The sequence below is a fragment of the Tyto alba genome, unplaced genomic scaffold (genome assembly GCF_018691265.1).
Source record: "Tyto alba isolate M040663 unplaced genomic scaffold, T.alba_DEE_v4.0 Super-Scaffold_1000006, whole genome shotgun sequence".
Taxonomy (NCBI): Eukaryota; Metazoa; Chordata; class Aves; order Strigiformes; family Tytonidae; genus Tyto; species Tyto alba.
The window spans coordinates 34047602-34066594 of record NW_024881272.1 but is presented as its reverse complement, the minus strand read 5'-3'; the positions used below and the strand labels follow the sequence as shown (position 1 = coordinate 34066594).

Below are 18993 nucleotides of genomic sequence, written 5' to 3'. Positions count from 1 at the left end.
ACACGGAAATTTCTTGTGTGGAAGACGCTTAATACCAAGAAATGGATTCTAACTCATGCGTCTGGAGTAGAGGTCCGTGAGGGAGAGTGATATAACAGAACTATCATACGCAGCACAGAGAAGGTAAATAGAAATGACTGTACACTCTTCTGAGTGAAGAGCTCAGAGGCAACCACTGAAATGAACACGGAATAGGTCTGAAAAACCAAACATATTTCTCACACCAAATGAACTGTGCCACACTGCTATATGCCTCGTGGGCACCAAGTTCACAGAGGTTAAAAAAATCAAACGGACAACTTCACAGGAGGAGGAAAAATAAGACTGACAGGCAACATTACAGACAGAGACAACATCTTTTTCATACGTGCCTGAACTGCACCCTGCTAGGGACTGGAAGAGTATTTGGGAGAAACACTGCACACTTCCATGTATGGTTTTCTCATTTAAAGACAAGAGAATGCTGGTGCATAACCCTAAGAAAACCCAAGAGCCCTCCCTGAAAAGGGGGACCCCGAGAGGAGAAACCAAGTGATTATATGGAACAACAAATGGAAAAAGGGAGGGAGTCAAAGCCTTAAAGATCCGTAAGTAAAGCAGCGAGGCATCACACACACCACCCAGCAGTGCTCTGCCCAGAGACGGGGCAGCACAAAGGTAAAGAACCAGGCCCCACACTCACCAAACCCTCCACGTCACACCCCCTCCAGCCGATGCTCTGTACAGGCAGCTTAGCTAAGAGCAAGAGAATGTCAAGTTTCTGCAACCTGCTGGGGTCTGCCCGTTTATTATTTCCAAGACTGAGTGTGAACGCAGCTTTCTCCTACCAAAACTACGCTGCCAAGTTTCCTATGTTTTGGAAAACCGCAGTGCCAGAGTGTGCCCAGGACGCCGAGAGAAGTGCCCCCTCCCAGGCACACCTTCCCGAGCACGGCCTCTCGGGCTGCTGGAGGAGGAATACTGCTTAGCCAGGACTTTGGTCAGATCTGGTACAGATGCTCCTACACACAAAAATAGTCTTCACTGAATACATGTCTGGATACGATCAAGGATAGTCTGCTGTACCACCTCACAGATCGCTTTCCCATCCAAGGAAAATTCTCACCTTTCGAAGAAATATCACAAAGAACCACCAAATCCAATACTTCTGATTCCCTTCAAGTACTGTTCTGCTCTCAGGAAACTCTATTTTTTCCTATCCTAGGGCAGCAGAGAGGGTGCCTTCAGGTCTCGAGACACAGATATGCTACTACCACACATACTTGCACAGACAAATGCAGGACGCTACTCAAGCACAAGTGCTACTGAATTACAGATTCACCAGAGTTTCAACCAATGAGTAGAAAAAGATCCTCACCCTCAGAGGAAGGTGCAATTTTTACGACACTCGGGAGTTAAAACCACTGAGGTTCAAAAATTCTTTTGCAAAACCTGACTGCCACCTCCTCTCTGAAGGAGCTGAACTAGTAAATCAGGCACATTCACAGCCTGGGGGAAATATGAAATAATACATGTAAATGTCGGGGGAAAGAAAAAGACAGGAGAGCACTCGTCTCGACAATAGTTTTGAGATTTAGATTGCTTGCCTTCCATGACTGAAAAAAAAAAAAAAAAAAGAGATAAAAGTAAGCCTTGATGTGTGGCCTGCTATCCCACAACTAGAAGGAGCTACAGGTCTCTAGCAAGATCCTGCTGGCATGGAAGTGTCTGAAGCTCCGTAAAAGCCCCCCCTGCGATTCACGTCCAGCTTGACCGCAGCGCGCGCTGCCAGCGCCCCCAGCCCTGGGAAGCTGAGTTCTACCACCGCTCACCGTCCTGATCACAAGAGAGCTGACACAGAGAGAAATTATAAACTTCCAGCCCGACAACCAAGGTGTGAGGGAGTAAACTGATGACTGAAATAGTTATAAATGAAGCTTTGTAATGTGGTGATAGAATTACACAACCAGATGTTGACTCTTCACAAATTACGAGGGGGGGGAAAAAAAAAAACCAACGTTATTTTCAACTTAAAAACCTCATGACACACATGTGGAGCTCCATTTCCCATTTAATCTAGATGAAGCATATTTAGATTCACAAACTATTTATTTATCTTCATGTTTACCATTTAATATCAAACTTGAAATTACCAGAAATTATCATTTACACCCGAAATGCAGATTAAATGCACTAAATTAGTTTAAAGTCATATTGGCATAATCATTTATACTAAATAGGATTTGTACAGCAAATATGCATACGAGAATCATGAATGATCTGTTCTGGAAGCCTGTTCAGCCAATGAGGTCACAGACAATATCTAAATTACTTGGCATTTATAATGAACCTAGTCTGCAATTTAAGAATATTATTCCCGCCTGAGAAATAATTTAAGACAATACATAAGTGACAGCATAACCTCAAAATGCCAAATAAATCTTATATGCAATTACTTCAGAAGATATACATTTTAAAATTTATTTATCACTATTAACAATAATTGTGAGTTTTGATCCCAGCTCCACTGACAACTCTTTGACCAAATCATTTCATCTGCATCTCCGTTTTTCCTGTTTTACAAATGAAGACACCCCTATATGCTCCACTAAAGTATTACACAAATGTCTGTATAAAAATGCAAAAGAAATGTAACATTATGAGAATTAAAAAAAAAAATCTAAATCTATATGCACTAATCAAGTGCAAGTGCTTTAGAAAATAACATGGGAATATACATGATTAGTCAGTGTACTTTAACTTATATTAGCTCTAGAATGCAAATTCTATGCCAGCATATCTATGCAAAAAGAAACTAAACAAGCACAGCGTTATACATTATGAAGTATTTAGGTACCAGTTTCCTTTTCCCAACTTTTGGGAACTGCAGATTTAGTTCAGCCCCTTTCCCCCATCTATATTATTTGCCTATTAGTATTTTAGGGGTGCTTTTTTTTTTAAATTCCAAATAGAAGGGAAAAAACCTGCACGTTTTGTGTGAGACTGTGGGCTGTGGTTATGTTTTACGACTACTTAAGGCTACCTACCCTGTTAAGATCCTCTATTTCAGAAATGAAGTTTGTTTCTCCTTCCATCATTTCCTCCTCTTCTAATGTCCGTTCATCATCAAAGTCATGCACCAGCATATCAGCTGATGGATCAAATTCATGGTCATCAGATGTTGCTGAACCTCCTGATAGAAAACATTTTAAAGAATGTTTTTAGTTAGATCATGGCCTCACAAGAGTTTAATTTTTTATTTTGGTGACATTTTAATACTCAAATTATACTCAGAAATTAAAATAGCTTCAAAATCCCTCAATCATTTATCTTAGGGAAAGCCAATCGCATTATTCAGAGGACAGGGAAAGCTGTCCTTTGGGTAGTAAGAGATCATGGAAAAAAGAACCAGAAGATACTGTTTAACCAGCCAGTTCTCACAGCACTATATATCTGGACATCGGGCCCCTAGTTAAATGTCTGTAAAACGTTCAGGTTTTCAAGGCTTAATTCTTAAATAACCATAAATCCTGCCTGAATCAAGAATTCTACTGGGAGCAGAAATACTCATAAAATATAAACTCAGGGCAGTTGTTTCCTTTTTACTTCGGAAGCTTTCTTGTTTACAACTACAAAGACAGCCTAATAACTTTTCCAGAATTTAAAGTAAGCTTCAGAGTTATGCAGATTTTATTTATGATGCAGAATCCTTAGTTATTTTTCCCCACTTTTTTTTTTTTTTTCTCCACAGTTCTTTGTAGAGAAGTCTGGTTATATTTTGTGACAATGAAAAATAAATGAATGGATGAATGGTTTGGCAGATGCAGTATTTTTATTTAATTCAGCAATACCTGATGTCTAATTCTAACCCTCCTAACGTTTTTCCACTTGTCTCCGGGGTCAATTTAAATTTAATTTTCCAAAGTTGGAAGAGTGTAAGAGGGAGGGGTTGACTTTAAGAGTTAACTACACTTTGTAGTTTTAAGTGTTAAAGCAATTGATTGTTTCTCTGAAAGGAGTAAGAGCTCAAGAGACAACCGCAGTCCAGCTAAAGTAACTGGAAAGCTTTTCCACTGGTAGGATGCCAAAAAGCTTGGAAATAAATAACACTAAGTACAGTGGTACCAAAGCAAAAAAAAAAGAATCCCAAATATTCATAATTTGAATTTAGGCTGACTACTAGAGAGCTGGTAGCTCTGGGATACTGGAATATCATAGAATAACCAGCTTTAAACCAGAAGTCATGAAACCCCTCATTTTTAGTAATCCAGTGAGGTAAAAGATACTGCTTTTCTTGCTGCTTTTGCTCTTGCTGCTATTACGCATAAAAACATCCAGCAATGGTGTATCTCTTAATTGAGAGCACACAGGGCCTTAACTTTCAGCTATTTACCACCACCAGGTAGCCACGCCTGGAGGGATGGCAACCCCACCGCTGGGTGAAGTAGCCTCTTCCTCGCCCCCAGCACTCGCCCCCTGTGCTCCCCAGGATGCCAGCGTTCCCCAACGTGTGCTCGTGCAGCTTTTGCAAAGGCAAGAATCGTAGTTCCCCAGTGTATTTTACCATTTAGAAACTTGTGCTGGTACAGACTGGAAGAAAGCAGTGACTGCTTAAACCAGTACCGCCATCAATCTCAGCATCAAATTAAATTACTGACTGGAAGAGACCAGCAAAAAATAATTTTTCAAGGGTGCCCTCTTCCCTCACAAGTTTAGGAAATATCAAAAATATTTACCTGGGCTTGAAGACTCAACAGAAGGCTAAAAAAGAAAACACAGGAAATTATTTTTTCTATGTTGAACCTGTACAAACTCGATTCAATAATTCATCTGATACAAAGCAAATCACTGCAAATAATATATTTACAAATACAGCACCACAAACACGCTGAAGCAATTTAAGATAAACAGTATTCATTTGCTCCTTTCTGTATCAAGATTGCTGTGCTATTTCAGCAAGAATAATGGGAAGAACTGCCTGTTTTGTGCTGCAATGATTGAGCTGATGAAGGTACAAAACGAAGCAAAACAATTCATTCTGAAAATTGTTTTAGAGTTCCACCATCAGCTTAGCATGGCACACGTCGGTGCTATTGCCAGATGGGGCGATGCTACTTTCTCTCCATCTCTATCCGCTCATTTCCAATCCTTCCCTTGTGCCAATTCAAAAATGAAAACTAATAGTAGTGATAGGTTAGTTTTTAACAGATCCAGCTCCGAGCTACTTCTGCGCACTAAATCCCCCTTTCCACGGCCAAGGTATATGCCAGATTACACTGACAGTGGAAGCACAGTTGAAGAGAAATTATTCTTCCTATTTGAAACTGCATGCTATGCATGCAATACACAAATTCCCTGTTCTATTTAAATTAGGTACACACTTCTAAAAGGTAATCACAAATCACGGTGAGAATTCCTCAAAGAACAAGAGGAGAATGCAACTTAAACTCCAACCCAGCTGTGAGAAAATAAAAAAGAAAATATTTTGCAAGCCAGCCTTTCTTCACAAGTGTGTTTATAGCACAAATTAATATGACCACAGGCTACAAAACAAATATTTTTTTTTGAAATACAGAAAAAAATTAAGACTTCCACAACCATCTTTATGTAACAGAGCCATCCTTTGGCCTACCATATTTGGTAACCTTACATTTATAATCAGAACAAACATCGTAAAATTCTGCTTTCCCTTGCTTATAACTTTGCCAGTCTTTAACCTCCTGGGATGCAATTTGCATGCCAGACATGCAAACCTTATTTGTTTTGAAAATTCAAGCAAATGTTTCAACTATTTTCAGGAACAAACCTAACGAAGTAGTTTTTTCCGAAGTTAGGAAAACTGTCTTCTTACTTTGGGGAGCTGCAGCACCCCTTTCCCTGTCACCTTCTGGAAACTGAGATATTGTTTGGTATGATGGATATTGTTACATTACATAATGTACAATGAAAAACTGCTGGCATTTGGCCAAGAAATATTTTGGAAAACTTCAATTTGCACATTCTCAATAGATACTTGTGTTATGTGTAACACTATATCTAGATTGTACTCCTACTAGACTTGCAAAATCTGTACACCCAGAAATAAATGTGAAATTAAAACAAGACATTATGTTAGAAAATGGTAAATTTAAACTCAAGTAAAAACTTGCATTACTATTCCAAAATTTTCTAAAGCATTTTCCTTCTCCTTGACTTCATTTCATAAGGCCAAGCAGACACTCGCACAAGCCACTTCCACCCACAACACCTGGCCTGGCTGTGAAGTAAAAACTACCATCTAAAAAATTCTGTGTAATTATAAAGTTCTTTTATATTAGCAGCTCTTCAAAGAGAGAAGAAATACAGCTTCTTAGGAATCCATGACCAAAATTCACTTACATGTCTGCCTACATTTTACAAGAGTCTACAATGTACAAATGAAAACCTGGAATATATTTGGCTGTGTCAAGCAGAAAGCAGTATATGGAGGTAAAAAAACCATCTTGAATATTTGCCTGAAGCATGGATAGAAAATACAATAGACAAGAAGTATTGCTCTCCTAACATCGTGCAGCCTAAAGAAAATATAGAATATACACACTGTCTTCAGGTGGAGACACTACAGTCTGTTTTTCTCATACTTACTACCATCAAAATATGTTTTTAGTTTATGTGCAGTATCACTGCTGACTTGTAAGAAATGCCTTTTTAGACCGTATTAGCTTTAAAAGGCAATAATGCACAAAAAAAGCCAAGAGAAATCATATTGGCACAATTAAGTAGACTGAATCTCGTGTTAAGCGGGTAAGCACTAAAAATGTCTTTGTAAAATGTTGCGCAACGCCGTAGGAAGTTTTGCTAATGACTACAGTTTAAAAATCTGTCTTTGAAAAGATCAGCTTAACAAATTCCAGTGTACAGTATTACTAACATATCCTGAGCTAAACCTGAATATCAAAATCAGCCAGCAATGACTGATCTCTATTTGGTATGCTTTGTTTGTCTGATAAACTTGCAAAACTGGGTAAATCATAATATGTAATATGCAATTATGAGTGCAAATTAACAAAGTCTTAGCGTATTCATTGCAGCAATCACAGGTGGGAAATCAAACTGTTTATTTCTGGCAGACAATACTACATGTCCAGTGCAAAGGAAAAATAAGAGAGACACAAACATCACTACGAAGTATCTTAGGAAGTTTTAAAATAAGTATTCCTTAATAATTCTTGCATAACAAATGTGAAAGAAATGAGAACGGCAAATGCAGGTTACAGCCACCACCAGCAGCAAGAGGAACCTTTAATCACCTGAAGAGGGCACAGCAAAAAAAATAATGCCAGGGATGCCAGGGTCCCCTTTTAACACAAGGGGAGGATCAGCACAACTTTGCATCCAAATAATGACTCGCCAGTACAGCACAGACTGCTCTCACCAAAAATCAAGTGACTTGAATATCGAGCTGCTCTGAGATGGAAAGAGGAAAGCAGAGGGCTGGTAAAGCTAAGAAGGGAAAAAATACCCTCGTGACTTATGATGAAAAATCATTCCAGAAATTGCTCTGCCCTCTGAGGGACACAGTGCTGGATTTAATGTCCTAGAAAGCCCTGAAAATAATCTATTCTGAGGGATAAAACATGTTACTTAGTAAACAATAAATTCTGCAAATGCCATCTTAAAACTGTTCTTTCTGCTCAACTATTAAAACACATTACTGGAAGGCTTTTACAGAAGCTAACACTCCTGCTGGAAAAAACAAAACAAAACAACAAACCTCTTTCAAAGATACAACCTGCAATAAAGGCTAGTTTCTCTCCAACCTAGTAGTAATGCTATTGTCAAGGCTCAACAACCACTCCCCACCTCCCCAGTTGTTTTTTAATGTAACAGAGGCATTTCAAGCAGGGTCTCAGATGGGAAACAGTTCATGCATTTACAGATCAGTAGTGCTAGTCTCGGCTTTGCAGTGGTAATCCACACACGGCAAGTGGAGCCTCTCCTTGCTGATTCACCTGCTTTACCCCCAGCCCCAACCGGGGGAGGAAAAGGGGGAGGAAAAGGGGGAGGAAAAGGGGGAGGAAAAGGGGGAGGAAAAGGGGGAGGAAAAGGGGGAGGAAAAGGGGGAGGAAAAGGGGGAGGAAAAGGGGGAGGAAAAGGGGGAGGAAAAGGGGGAGGAAAAGGGGGAGGAAAAGGGGGAGGAAAAGGGGGAGGAAAAGGGGGAGGAAAAGGGGGAGGAAAAGGGGGAGGAAAAGGGGGAGGAAAAGGGGGAGGAAAAGGGGGAGGAAAAGGGGGAGGAAAAGGGGGAGGAAAAGGGGGAGGAAAAGGGGGAGGAAAAGGGGGAGGAAAAGGGGGAGGAAAAGGGGGAGGAAAAGGGGGAGGAAAAGGGGGAGGAAAAGGGGGAGGAAAAGGGGGAGGAAAAGGGGGAGGAAAAGGGGGAGGAAAAGGGGGAGGAAAAGGGGGAGGAAAAGGGGGAGGAAAAGGGGGAGGAAAAGGGGGAGGAAAAGGGGGAGGAAAAGGGGGAGGAAAAGGGGGAGGAAAAGGGGGAGGAAAAGGGGGAGGAAAAGGGGGAGGAAAAGGGGGAGGAAAAGGGGGAGGAAAAGGGGGAGGAAAAGGGGGAGGAAAAGGGGGAGGAAAAGGGGGAGGAAAAGGGGGAGGAAAAGGGGGAGGAAAAGGGGGAGGAAAAGGGGGAGGAAAAGGGGGAGGAAAAGGGGGAGGAAAAGGGGGAGGAAAAGGGGGAGGAAAAGGGGGAGGAAAAGGGGGAGGAAAAGGGGGAGGAAAAGGGGGAGGAAAAGGGGGAGGAAAAGGGGGAGGAAAAGGGGGAGGAAAAGGGGGAGGAAAAGGGGGAGGAAAAGGGGGAGGAAAAGGGGGAGGAAAAGGGGGAGGAAAAGGGGGAGGAAAAGGGGGAGGAAAAGGGGGAGGAAAAGGGGGAGGAAAAGGGGGAGGAAAAGGGGGAGGAAAAGGGGGAGGAAAAGGGGGAGGAAAAGGGGGAGGAAAAGGGGGAGGAAAAGGGGGAGGAAAAGGGGGAGGAAAAGGGGGAGGAAAAGGGGGAGGAAAAGGGGGAGGAAAAGGGGGAGGAAAAGGGGGAGGAAAAGGGGGAGGAAAAGGGGGAGGAAAAGGGGGAGGAAAAGGGGGAGGAAAAGGGGGAGGAAAAGGGGGAGGAAAAGGGGGAGGAAAAGGGGGAGGAAAAGGGGGAGGAAAAGGGGGAGGAAAAGGGGGAGGAAAAGGGGGAGGAAAAGGGGGAGGAAAAGGGGGAGGAAAAGGGGGAGGAAAAGGGGGAGGAAAAGGGGGAGGAAAAGGGGGAGGAAAAGGGGGAGGAAAAGGGGGAGGAAAAGGGGGAGGGCATAACCCAGGGATAACAGGAGCATCAGAGAGTCATGCCTCCAAAACTGAAGAAATCAGGGGGGTCAGTGAGAATGAAGTTCATGGTAGAATTATGTTTGTGTCTGGAAAAATAACTGTGACTTAAAGCACAAGAACACTTGTGGAAAAGCAAAAATAGCTGAGGCTCTACTTTCTTTACAGCACCACCAGGTAGGGTAGGGCTTCCGAGGGAAGGTAGTGTTCACTTTACCATGACTTAAGGATAACTCAAGTTCAAGCAAATAGAATCTAGCATGGTGTGACAGCAGCAGTTCTGCCCTCAGAGGAGACAAAACCTCCAACCCCAAAAGCACAGCCTTGCTTTCAGCCCCTGTCAAAGATTTGCCAACAGCCAGAAAAACCTGTAGGAGACCTTTCGGTCCATGAGCCTTGTGCAAAGGGGAACAACCAATTCCCTACCTCAATTTGGAAGAGCAAGTTTCCTATGCTGAAATCCTCAACCAGCAGAACAGGGTTTGCTCCAACCTCTGCCCTGAAGCCTGGCAGCATCCTTCAGATTCACACATACCTTGCAAGGTTTTACGTACACGTTCATAGATTTTTGTGTGATTATTATATATAAATATATAAATGTTGGAGCCTGTTGTTTCAGTCTCACTTGACCTTTCTGTCACCCCCACAAGTTTTCAGGATGGAAAAGCATCCTTTCCATCTTCAAGGATAAGGATCCAGAGAACTACTGGCTGGATGGCCTCCCCCCCACCCCCCGGCAGGTGATGGAGCAAACACAAAGGAGGACAAGGAGGTGATAGGTGCAGTCAGCGTAGATTTACAGAGGGGATGTTATGCCTGACTGGTCCAAGAGCCTTCCTTCCTCGATAAGAAAGCAGATGAAGGGAGCCCAGGGGATGCTGCTTATCTTCACTTCAGCAAGGCTTTCCACGCCATCTCGTGTAACACCCTCACAGACAAACTGATGAAGTAAGCCTGGACAAACAGGGATGTGGATGGAAAACCCGCTGAACAGCCCAGCTCAAAGGGTTGTGACAAGAGGCAGAGTCCAGCTGGAGGTCAGTGACAGGGAACAGAGCCCAGGCATTGAGGCTGTCCAACATCTTCACTAGGAACCTGGACAACAGGACAGAGCACGGTCCCAGTGTGTTCACAGCCAACACGACACTGGGGGAGCAATGGATAGAGCAAGATGAGTGTGCTGCCAGGCAGAGGGATCTCAACAGGCTGCAGAAATGGGCCAGCAGGAGCCTCATGAAGTTCAACAGAGAAAGGCAAAATCCTTCACCTGTGGGGGAATCACCTCCTAGTACAGGTGCCTACAACAGGATGCTCACAATCTCATCTGGTCAAGGTTCATATACCCCCAAGGATGGAGACTCCCCAACCTCCTTGGACAATTTGATCTAGTTTTTGATCATCTTTAAAAATAAAAGTTTTTTCTTGTGTTTAGCTGGCATTTCCTGATATTCAATGTGAGCCCGCTGCCTCCTGTCCTGGCGCTGGGCACCACTGAGAGGAGTCTGGCTCCCTCACCTCTACTCCATCAGACATCCATACCCAAAGATAAGACGCCCTGAGCCCTCTCCTCTCCAGGCTGAACTGCTCTCCCAGCCCTTCCTCGCATCTCAGGGGCTCCAGACCCTCAGGAATCTTTGTGGCCTTTGCTGGACTCGCTCCAGTCTGTCCCTGTCTCTCTTGTCCCGGCAGGAGCCCAGCCCTGGACTCAGTAGAGGAGCTCTCCAATTTCAAGAGAAACATGGACAGAATGAAGCAACTCCAGCAACGGGCTACAAAGGTGACTGAGGGACTGGATCATCGGGCATAGAAGGAGAGGCTGAGACAGCCTGGGCTTTTCAGCCTGGAGAAGAGGTGGCTCAGGAGGATCTGATCCAGGTGCATAACCATCTGATGGAAGGGCATACAGAATACTGAGCCAGTCCCTCAACGGCATCCAGTGACATGAATCAATGGGCACAAACTGGAATACATTTAAACTTTGGGAAAAGCTTTTTTCCACTGTAAGAGGGATTAAGCATGGGAACATGTTGCCCCAAGAGGTTGCGATGTCTACACTGTAGGTATACAAAACCAGACTGGCAACGGTCCTGGACAACCTGCTCAAGTTGGCCCAGCTCTGAGCAACGGGTTGGTCTTGATTATCTCCACATGTCCCTTCCAACTTCAACAATTCTGTAACTAAATGCTCCAATACATATGGCAACGGAGCCTACCACAATGGAGCATTTTCCTGTAGAGAGTGGATACAAACCCATAGTGGGGCATAAAAAGATCTCATAAAAGTCAAGCATGCTTTTAGAAACAAAGTTCAGCTGTCAGTATTCTGAAACAGTATGGAGAAGGAGTGACAGCTCAAGCAAGCAAATGGTCTTCCCTACAGGCTGAAATACTGCTAAAACGATCACCTCCTCCACAGCTTCAAAAGCATTGCTAAAATACTGCAATGCATCTAGAGTTCAGAATGACCCCCATGACTTTTACACAACTCCAAAATACATTGCCAGTACAATCCTAGTCTATGAGAGGAAAAAAAAAAAAAAAAAAAAAAAAAAAAATCACAACTCCCTCCTCCCCCCCCCAAAAATCTGCAAAAACGGAATCAGCTCCAGAAACATTAAGTCCATGTCGGACTACCTCACCGAATGCATACATTGAGAGGTTCTAGTTCATTCTTTGCCACAGACTGCATAGGCAGCTTTTAGGAGAACAGCCTCTGGGTCTCTATTCCTTTCTTCTAAGCTTTGCCTACCATACCTACCTACTCTTTCCTAGTTTGTGGATTATCATCTCTGCATTTCATATGTTTCTAGTCTAAGTGACTCACTGTCAATCATTTTCTGCCTTCTATTTCTAGCTAGATGCAGTGTCACATTACACCTCATCTATATTAATGGCCAGCTGCTGCCAAAAGTAGTAGTGTGACCTCTTCCCACCACTCCACGTGCTTCTGCCACTTGTGCCACGTCCAGCAATCAGGAAGCCGCCAGCATGTGCTGGTTCAGCAAACCAATCTCAAAGAAAACTAACACTAGTTTTCCATCCTATCAGTGAGCCAAAGTACTTCATCTTGGGCCTTGGCAATTGCCAGACATGCTGCAAACAATCTAGAGCATGAGTCTGAAGCTAGGCACATGGAGAAGGGTGTGAGGCAGGAGATCAGGAGTAACCCTCTCAGTGACAATCTGTTAGCATTACACCTAAGGTGAAAGGACACCCTATGATTAAAGAGTTGTTTCAAGACAATTACTGCAATACTTGATTATTCACTCCTATTCCGTTGCTTCCAAGTGATCACAACTCTGGACAGGGTAGAACAGATGGCTTCGAGGGCATTTGCTCATGAAAATTTCCTGGCAGTAGTTAAAGATCATATGGCTACCTTGGTATCGTCAGATCTTAAGTCCTAAGCTATGGTTCATCAATATAACAGGAACTCCTGTGAAAAAGGATGCCCCCATACTTCAGTGGCTTTTAATTTTCTGCTGCAGCAATTTGCAGAGAAGTACAAAGCACTATTTTGCCTCAAGGGCACTCATGGGAACAAAGAGCTACTACCTATAAAAAGATAATGGTATCCAAGGCCCAACAGAGAAAAACTATGGGATACTTACAATATACGGGCTGACACGCTCAATTCTTCTATGCATAGCACCATCAGAAAAGATAACAGTGAACTCTTGTTGTTCAAAAGAATGAAAAATCACTCATGAACTCCTAAGTCACGGACAATGAGGACAAACTGAAGTGACCGAGGGAGTCCTGTTGTATGGATACACCGTTGGGCACATCTGTAAATGCTCCAGATGAGCAACTTGAAGGAAGTGCTAGTTCTGAGATACAAAGAATACAAACCTCACGGTAAAGAGAAAAAGAAAATACACTGAGCAACAAAACATCAAGCTTGGGTGGCACTAAAAGAATCTGTCTCCGTTTTTATTCCATGTGTAATTTTAGGACTCTTGGGAAAGACATGCAGAGTAGGTGTTTTCAGAAGGTTAGTCACACTTGCAGCAACAACTGAGCCAAAATATCATACCCAAGACATTCTTCAGTGTATGGATACAGGAATAAACGGAACTGAAGTTAGCCAGCTTCTTTCAGATGCCTTTGGACTGTCCAGTGATGAACGTAGCAGACCCATAAAGACACATAAAACCACCTAGATCTACAGTGTTACTCTGACAACAAAAACTGACTGGAGTTTGGGATGTCTGTGTTACTATAATTTGTGATAGAAGTTGAATGGTACAACTGAATTGGCAACACGACAGGCTTTATTTCATGCAAACAGCCTTCTGGAGACAGCGGTTTTGCACAGCTTATTTGCGAAGCCCCTACTTCAGAAGCAGAGGTATGCTTCCAGGCAGTGCCTGTTTCTGCATGCTGGCAGGAGATTTTCGTGTCTCATTCCAGTGCTTCACAGCTGGAACGGGTACTCTGAAACATGAAAGCTGTGGAAGCAATGCTCCGAGCTTTCTCCCTTTACATTTCTCCTACAGCCTGCAAAGAAACACCTGAACAAAACCGACAGGACACTGCACAGTTTCACTTCTACCCACAAATCTACTGTTGTATTTGCTAACATTTATCATGTTACTTAATATCATTGATTAATAACAAAACATCTTGAAATTAACAGCATCTGCAGTCTCTACAAGATAACAACAAATACACATCCTGTTCAAATTTACTCAGTTATCTTTAACAGCTCTTTGAGTGTTACATAAAACAGTGAAAAACTAAAATTAAATTTTCTCTATATTGATAGCAATAAGCCTGACAAATTCACCAAGCAGATGCTCAGCTCTTTTGGACTCTGCTCCAGGGAAATAGCAAAGCTAACTTCTGGATTACAGTGGCCTGCTTCAGCAACATTTGGGGTGCAGAAAAACTTTAATATTAACTGGCAACCAACCCCTAAAATGCAGCAGCGTTGCCTATTATATAACACCACAAAAAATGAAGCATGAGCAGTGATAATTACAGGTACCCTCTACCCACAAGTATACATGTATGTGGCCTCAACGTCACTAAATCTGTATTTCACAAAGCAGACTAAATTACCGATCTGCAAGTAGCAATATGCATTCAGTTCATAACAACTCACATTTATTCCCAAAACGCACATATACAGTTACATCAATAATAGTCGAAGACTTCATGAAAACTGAAGTTTTGAATGCACATGGTTTAGACACTAACCCTGCAGTTCTAATCGGGAACAGGAGTTTGTCAGCTAAAAAAAAGTGTGCAAGACCCATGCCTGAACTATTGAAATCTTCAGAAGTGACTGTGGCAGCCATTTAATAAACTCTCCAGTGAGCTAAGCTAAATGATGGCCTGGAAAAAACGACTAGTTAAAATGGAGAACAACATCCTTTACTCAAGAGGGCACTTGTACCTTTTCATAAGCAGGCATTTCAGTGGAGGGCTTACGGTTCCAGCCTGTCCCTCTCTCCCCGTGTTGTGCATCAAAATAACCTAAGTGTCAGAGAATGGCTTGCCTCCTTTTTAACTTGGGAAGCAAATAGCAACATGTTGAAGCAGGAAAAAAAACAAATACTGTTGCTCCTCATTTAACAGTGAACATGTGAACGCTTCTACAGCCAAAACTACAGCAGTATGCAAACCCTTCTGCACATGAAACAGAAGTCTTTATGTACATGGATTTTTACTTTTTCTAGTTTGGTTGTTCAGTGAGAAAATCCTTGCACTTCCAGAACACAAAGATCAAGCGCAATGTTTCAACTCACAGATCTCAAACGTGTACATTTAAGCCTTGAAACCACCACCTCTGCAGAAGTCCCCTGACTTGTCCATTCCCTTCCTAGACTTGATTCCACTTAAGAGTTTATAAAGAAAACTTTTTCCTCCATGAGGACAGCCAACCATTAGAACAGGTTGCCCAGTCTCTTTCCCTGGAGGTTTTCAAGACCAGACTGGAGATAGCCCTGAGCAAGCTGGCCAGACCTCAGAGCAGAAGGTTGGACCAGAGACCTCCTGAGGTCCCTTCCACCCCAAATTATCTCATAACTGTGAGGTTTGAGATTTGGCATGTAGCCCTCAAAAGCTACTTATTTACTCACTTCCCTCTCCTCGCCTGCTTGTTCCGAGAAAAATACTGGGTAAGGTTGAGTTCTCGTTTATTACCACATAATTAAAAAAAAAAAAAAAAAACAACAAAATAACTGAATAGATGCAGCCTCAGATTTTCTGGAAAAGCTGCCTCATCTGTTTCAGAGTGCCTAGCTGGCAAGAACCACTGGTTGGGTTTTAATGCAGCTGACTTAGTCCTGTATCAATCTACTTAAATCTCTTCATCAAGAAAAGACCCTAAAGGGGAAGTGGATGATACACAGTATTTTGCAGGGGATATTGTTAATGTGGATCTTCCAGGCACTTGGTTTGCAACATGTCTCCCTAAATCTGGAAACTGCACAAACATGAGGGGAAGAAAATTGCAGCCTTTCTTAAGGAGCCTTTTTAAGTCAGTTTTGCCAGTGAAGGCATTGTACCACCCAGGGACATCTTCCATACTGCAAATACTGAAAATTCTTAAATAGAAAAGTATTTCAACCGCACCTCTAATGAAAGTAGCTGCTGTTGTCTTTTTTTTTTTTTTTTTAAAAAAAAAAAAGGGCAGTGATTCAGGTGAACACAGAAGGCTGACGGGTGATGACACTCTCTGGGGTGATTTTCCAGCCTGCTATCTGCTCCACACCTCTGTCAGAGGTTATCATGCCACAGCAGGAGCAACAAAGCGAAGGTGCACCCAAAGCAAAACTATACAAGCTTACAGGCTTCCAAAGCAACGCTGTCATGCTTTCTTTTCTGCAACACTTGCTGTAGAAGGAATAGCCTCCAGCAAGAGGAAATAGCACCTTGAAAGTCCAGGGGGACAACACAGCCAGACAGACGGATGATAATGACATAAGAGTGTCAGGGGAACTTCCGATCACCCCTCGGATCTCTGAACTAGAGGGACTATCTCCCTCACCAGCCTGAACACTCACACCCAAGGGGGGCACAGACCTCTGCAAGAAGTACTGAAGAGCAGATGTAGTGATGTTTTTCTGGGTTCCAGGTCAAAAGAAGAGATAGCACACTTCAGAGTGGTAAAAGCAGCTCATGTCCGATGGCTCATGACCACGCTGCTGCTGAATCATTGGCTGAAATCACACATTACCTTAACACATTTGCAACAAAGCAGAACTGATTCTCATTCTCCTTCCAGCAGAGTAGACAACTGGAATCAGGAACCACCAGTTGTATCCCAGGGCAGTCAACCTTGCTCAAGAACCAATGTGCAGTGAGTTACCTAAAGGACTGAGTTATCAGAAATCCCAGCTGAGCCCTGATGCTGTAAGGCCACCTGGGGAAGGCTGAGAGATGGAGGAAGCTGCAGCCAAAGGGCAATACTTGGCTGACAGGCCATTATGCTCACCAGAACTTCACCAAGAGAACTTCCATTTTCAAAGAGCACGGCCACAACAGTCAACCAGAATAAAATCTCCGTCTGATCTGAGGTACACACTTTCAGCTGGACATTCTCTAACTATTTATTGTTCGCTGCCATCACAAAGTACAGCCTCAGTCTCAACTTTTTGTAACATTCTGGAGCGTCCTGCTAAGAAAAACTGGAAGTCTATGGAGTGATCACATCCTACTGCAGGATTTAAAATGAAACCAGATACAGTCATATGCCAAGCACCACAAGAAAACACTCTTATGCACAATTTGCGACATGAATGGACTAGTAGATAAATATTAATACAGATTGGGGCTTCTGGCCAGGAAAAAAGCTCAAAAGGACTGAGCTTTTCAACAGTTCTACTACCTAAAATCCCACTGCTGTATTAGAAAGAACTTTAAGTCCCTAGCAGTGAGCCCACAAACATCAATATTCTATCACACACACGAGTCCACAAAACTCTTCTATTACGACAGAAAACCCTACCTCTTTTCCAAGATTAGAAATGCAGAATGCTAAGCGTTACTATTTTCCCTTCAATAGGTTGTCAGAAAAACTATGGGAATACAATCAGTGACCATAACCAACCACACTGAAGTTTATACTCTCACCAAGGAAGTGAGAAAACTGAATTCCCGGACCTACCGTTAGGTTCAGAGATACCTCTGTGAAGTATTCTACAAAAACTGCTCCAAAATGAAGCAAAGAAAAAAGACAATTAGTTAAATCTAAGATCAAATGAGGAAAAAAAAATAACTGCGTTCAACAGGATGGACTGATGTGAATCACCAATTTTAATCATGATTTAGATCAGTCAGCAGAAAGACTTGATTTAATCTATTTTGACCCTATTTTGTATCCAGGCATCACTCAAAAGCTCTGTCCTCCCTGACTTTTAAAACATCTCAATTTGCAACCACCTTAGTGATCGTGTTAACTTTACTACTGCTTCCTACAGAGAAGTCTATTACACACTTATGCATATTGTTTTAATGTAACAGCATAGCTTACCAAAAATACAAAGATTAAGAACGTAAAAAACGTTATTAAGAATGGTCATGAGATCATGTATTTTTTAAACATTATGTTCTGAAGTTGTTTTAAGCTGCATATGAAAACTGGAATTCAGCTACAGTCACAAAGTTTAAAACTCTAGAACTAAAAGAAGCATAACATTCAGAAAAAATGAAAATTTTACCAGGCATTATGAATTTCAAGATGACTTATTAAATCACTGCCACACAATATCAGTAAACCGATATTCTGGTCAAAAGCAACTAAACTTTCAGAAATCCAAGCAACATTAAAGTGCACTCAAAGAAATCAGGCTGAGTCAGTTCAAGCACCCACTGACACCAGAAATGGTCCTGCTCCTCTCCAAGATACACATTCTCCTACTTCTCCCCATACCTGCCTGACACCTCAGCACAAAAAAAAAATGTATTTTTAACCGCACAGAAATTCACTCTGAAGAAGGAAAAACTTAAGTTTTTATTCCAGCAGGTCAGAAAACTGAATAACCTCACCGAGGAGCAAGAAAACACTAGGAGCTGCCATGAAGGTGCTCAATTGTCTGCTCGAGAGTTGGGAGAAACAGGACTGTGTTTTTCAGCAACAGTAAATGGTCAGAGCGGCACCAGACAAGCATACTGCATGAGGAGCTGAGCCAACCTCCTAGCTTGACATTTTTGGAAGGAGGAATATGTCATCTTCCTGTGGATCCCCACGAGTGGTTCTGCTGCCCCATGCCATCCCTCACACCAGTGGAGTCTCTGGTGGATCTTTCCATCAGCTGGTAGAACCGGCTACCCTGCAGGAAGCTTTTCACTTCTTCCTAAGCCAGCAAGCTGAAGCAACCCCCAGGAGAAGTTCCGGGAGCGAGTACACAAAAGCAGCAGCAGGAGCAGGATCTGCCCTTTCAGGCAGCTAGGAGCTGGCAGACCACCTCAGCTGTTGCTCATCCCCTCTCAACCCATAATTAAAAATCAGCTTGAAACGTAAACCAAGGCATGACAATCAAAATCAGGGATATTATGTCCCTACCTCTCCCACCCCACCTCTGACCAAACACGACTGCCCTCTTTCCTACACAGCAGCCCCTAATACTTCTCTTATTCTTCAGTGAGTTAGCAAAAACCAAACCAAAACCCCCCAAAAAAACAACAAACCACCACCAAACCCCTTCTAATTTTCCCATGAGTTTTGCCTGT

General features: G+C 42.7%; 1 protein-coding gene across 4 annotated transcripts in view; it reads right to left on the bottom strand.

Moving 5' to 3' along the window:
• The window catches only part of MIER1 (MIER1 transcriptional regulator), a 41870-nt gene that overhangs the window by 19027 nt on the left and 3850 nt on the right, over positions 1–18993 (bottom strand). For 2 of the 4 annotated variants that reach the window (XM_042806597.1, XM_042806591.1), the window contains exons 2-3: positions 4716–4740; positions 3027–3172 (exon numbers count right to left, since the gene is read on the bottom strand). The exons of 1 other annotated variant lie outside the window; for it this stretch is intronic. In XM_042806597.1, coding sequence (XP_042662531.1) covers positions 3027–3125 — 99 coding nt within the window. In that variant the 5' untranslated portion in view covers positions 3126–3172; positions 4716–4740. The remainder of the gene's footprint in view (positions 1–3026; positions 3173–4715; positions 4741–18993) is intronic. One more of the 4 variants, XM_042806607.1, reaches the window with a different exon arrangement.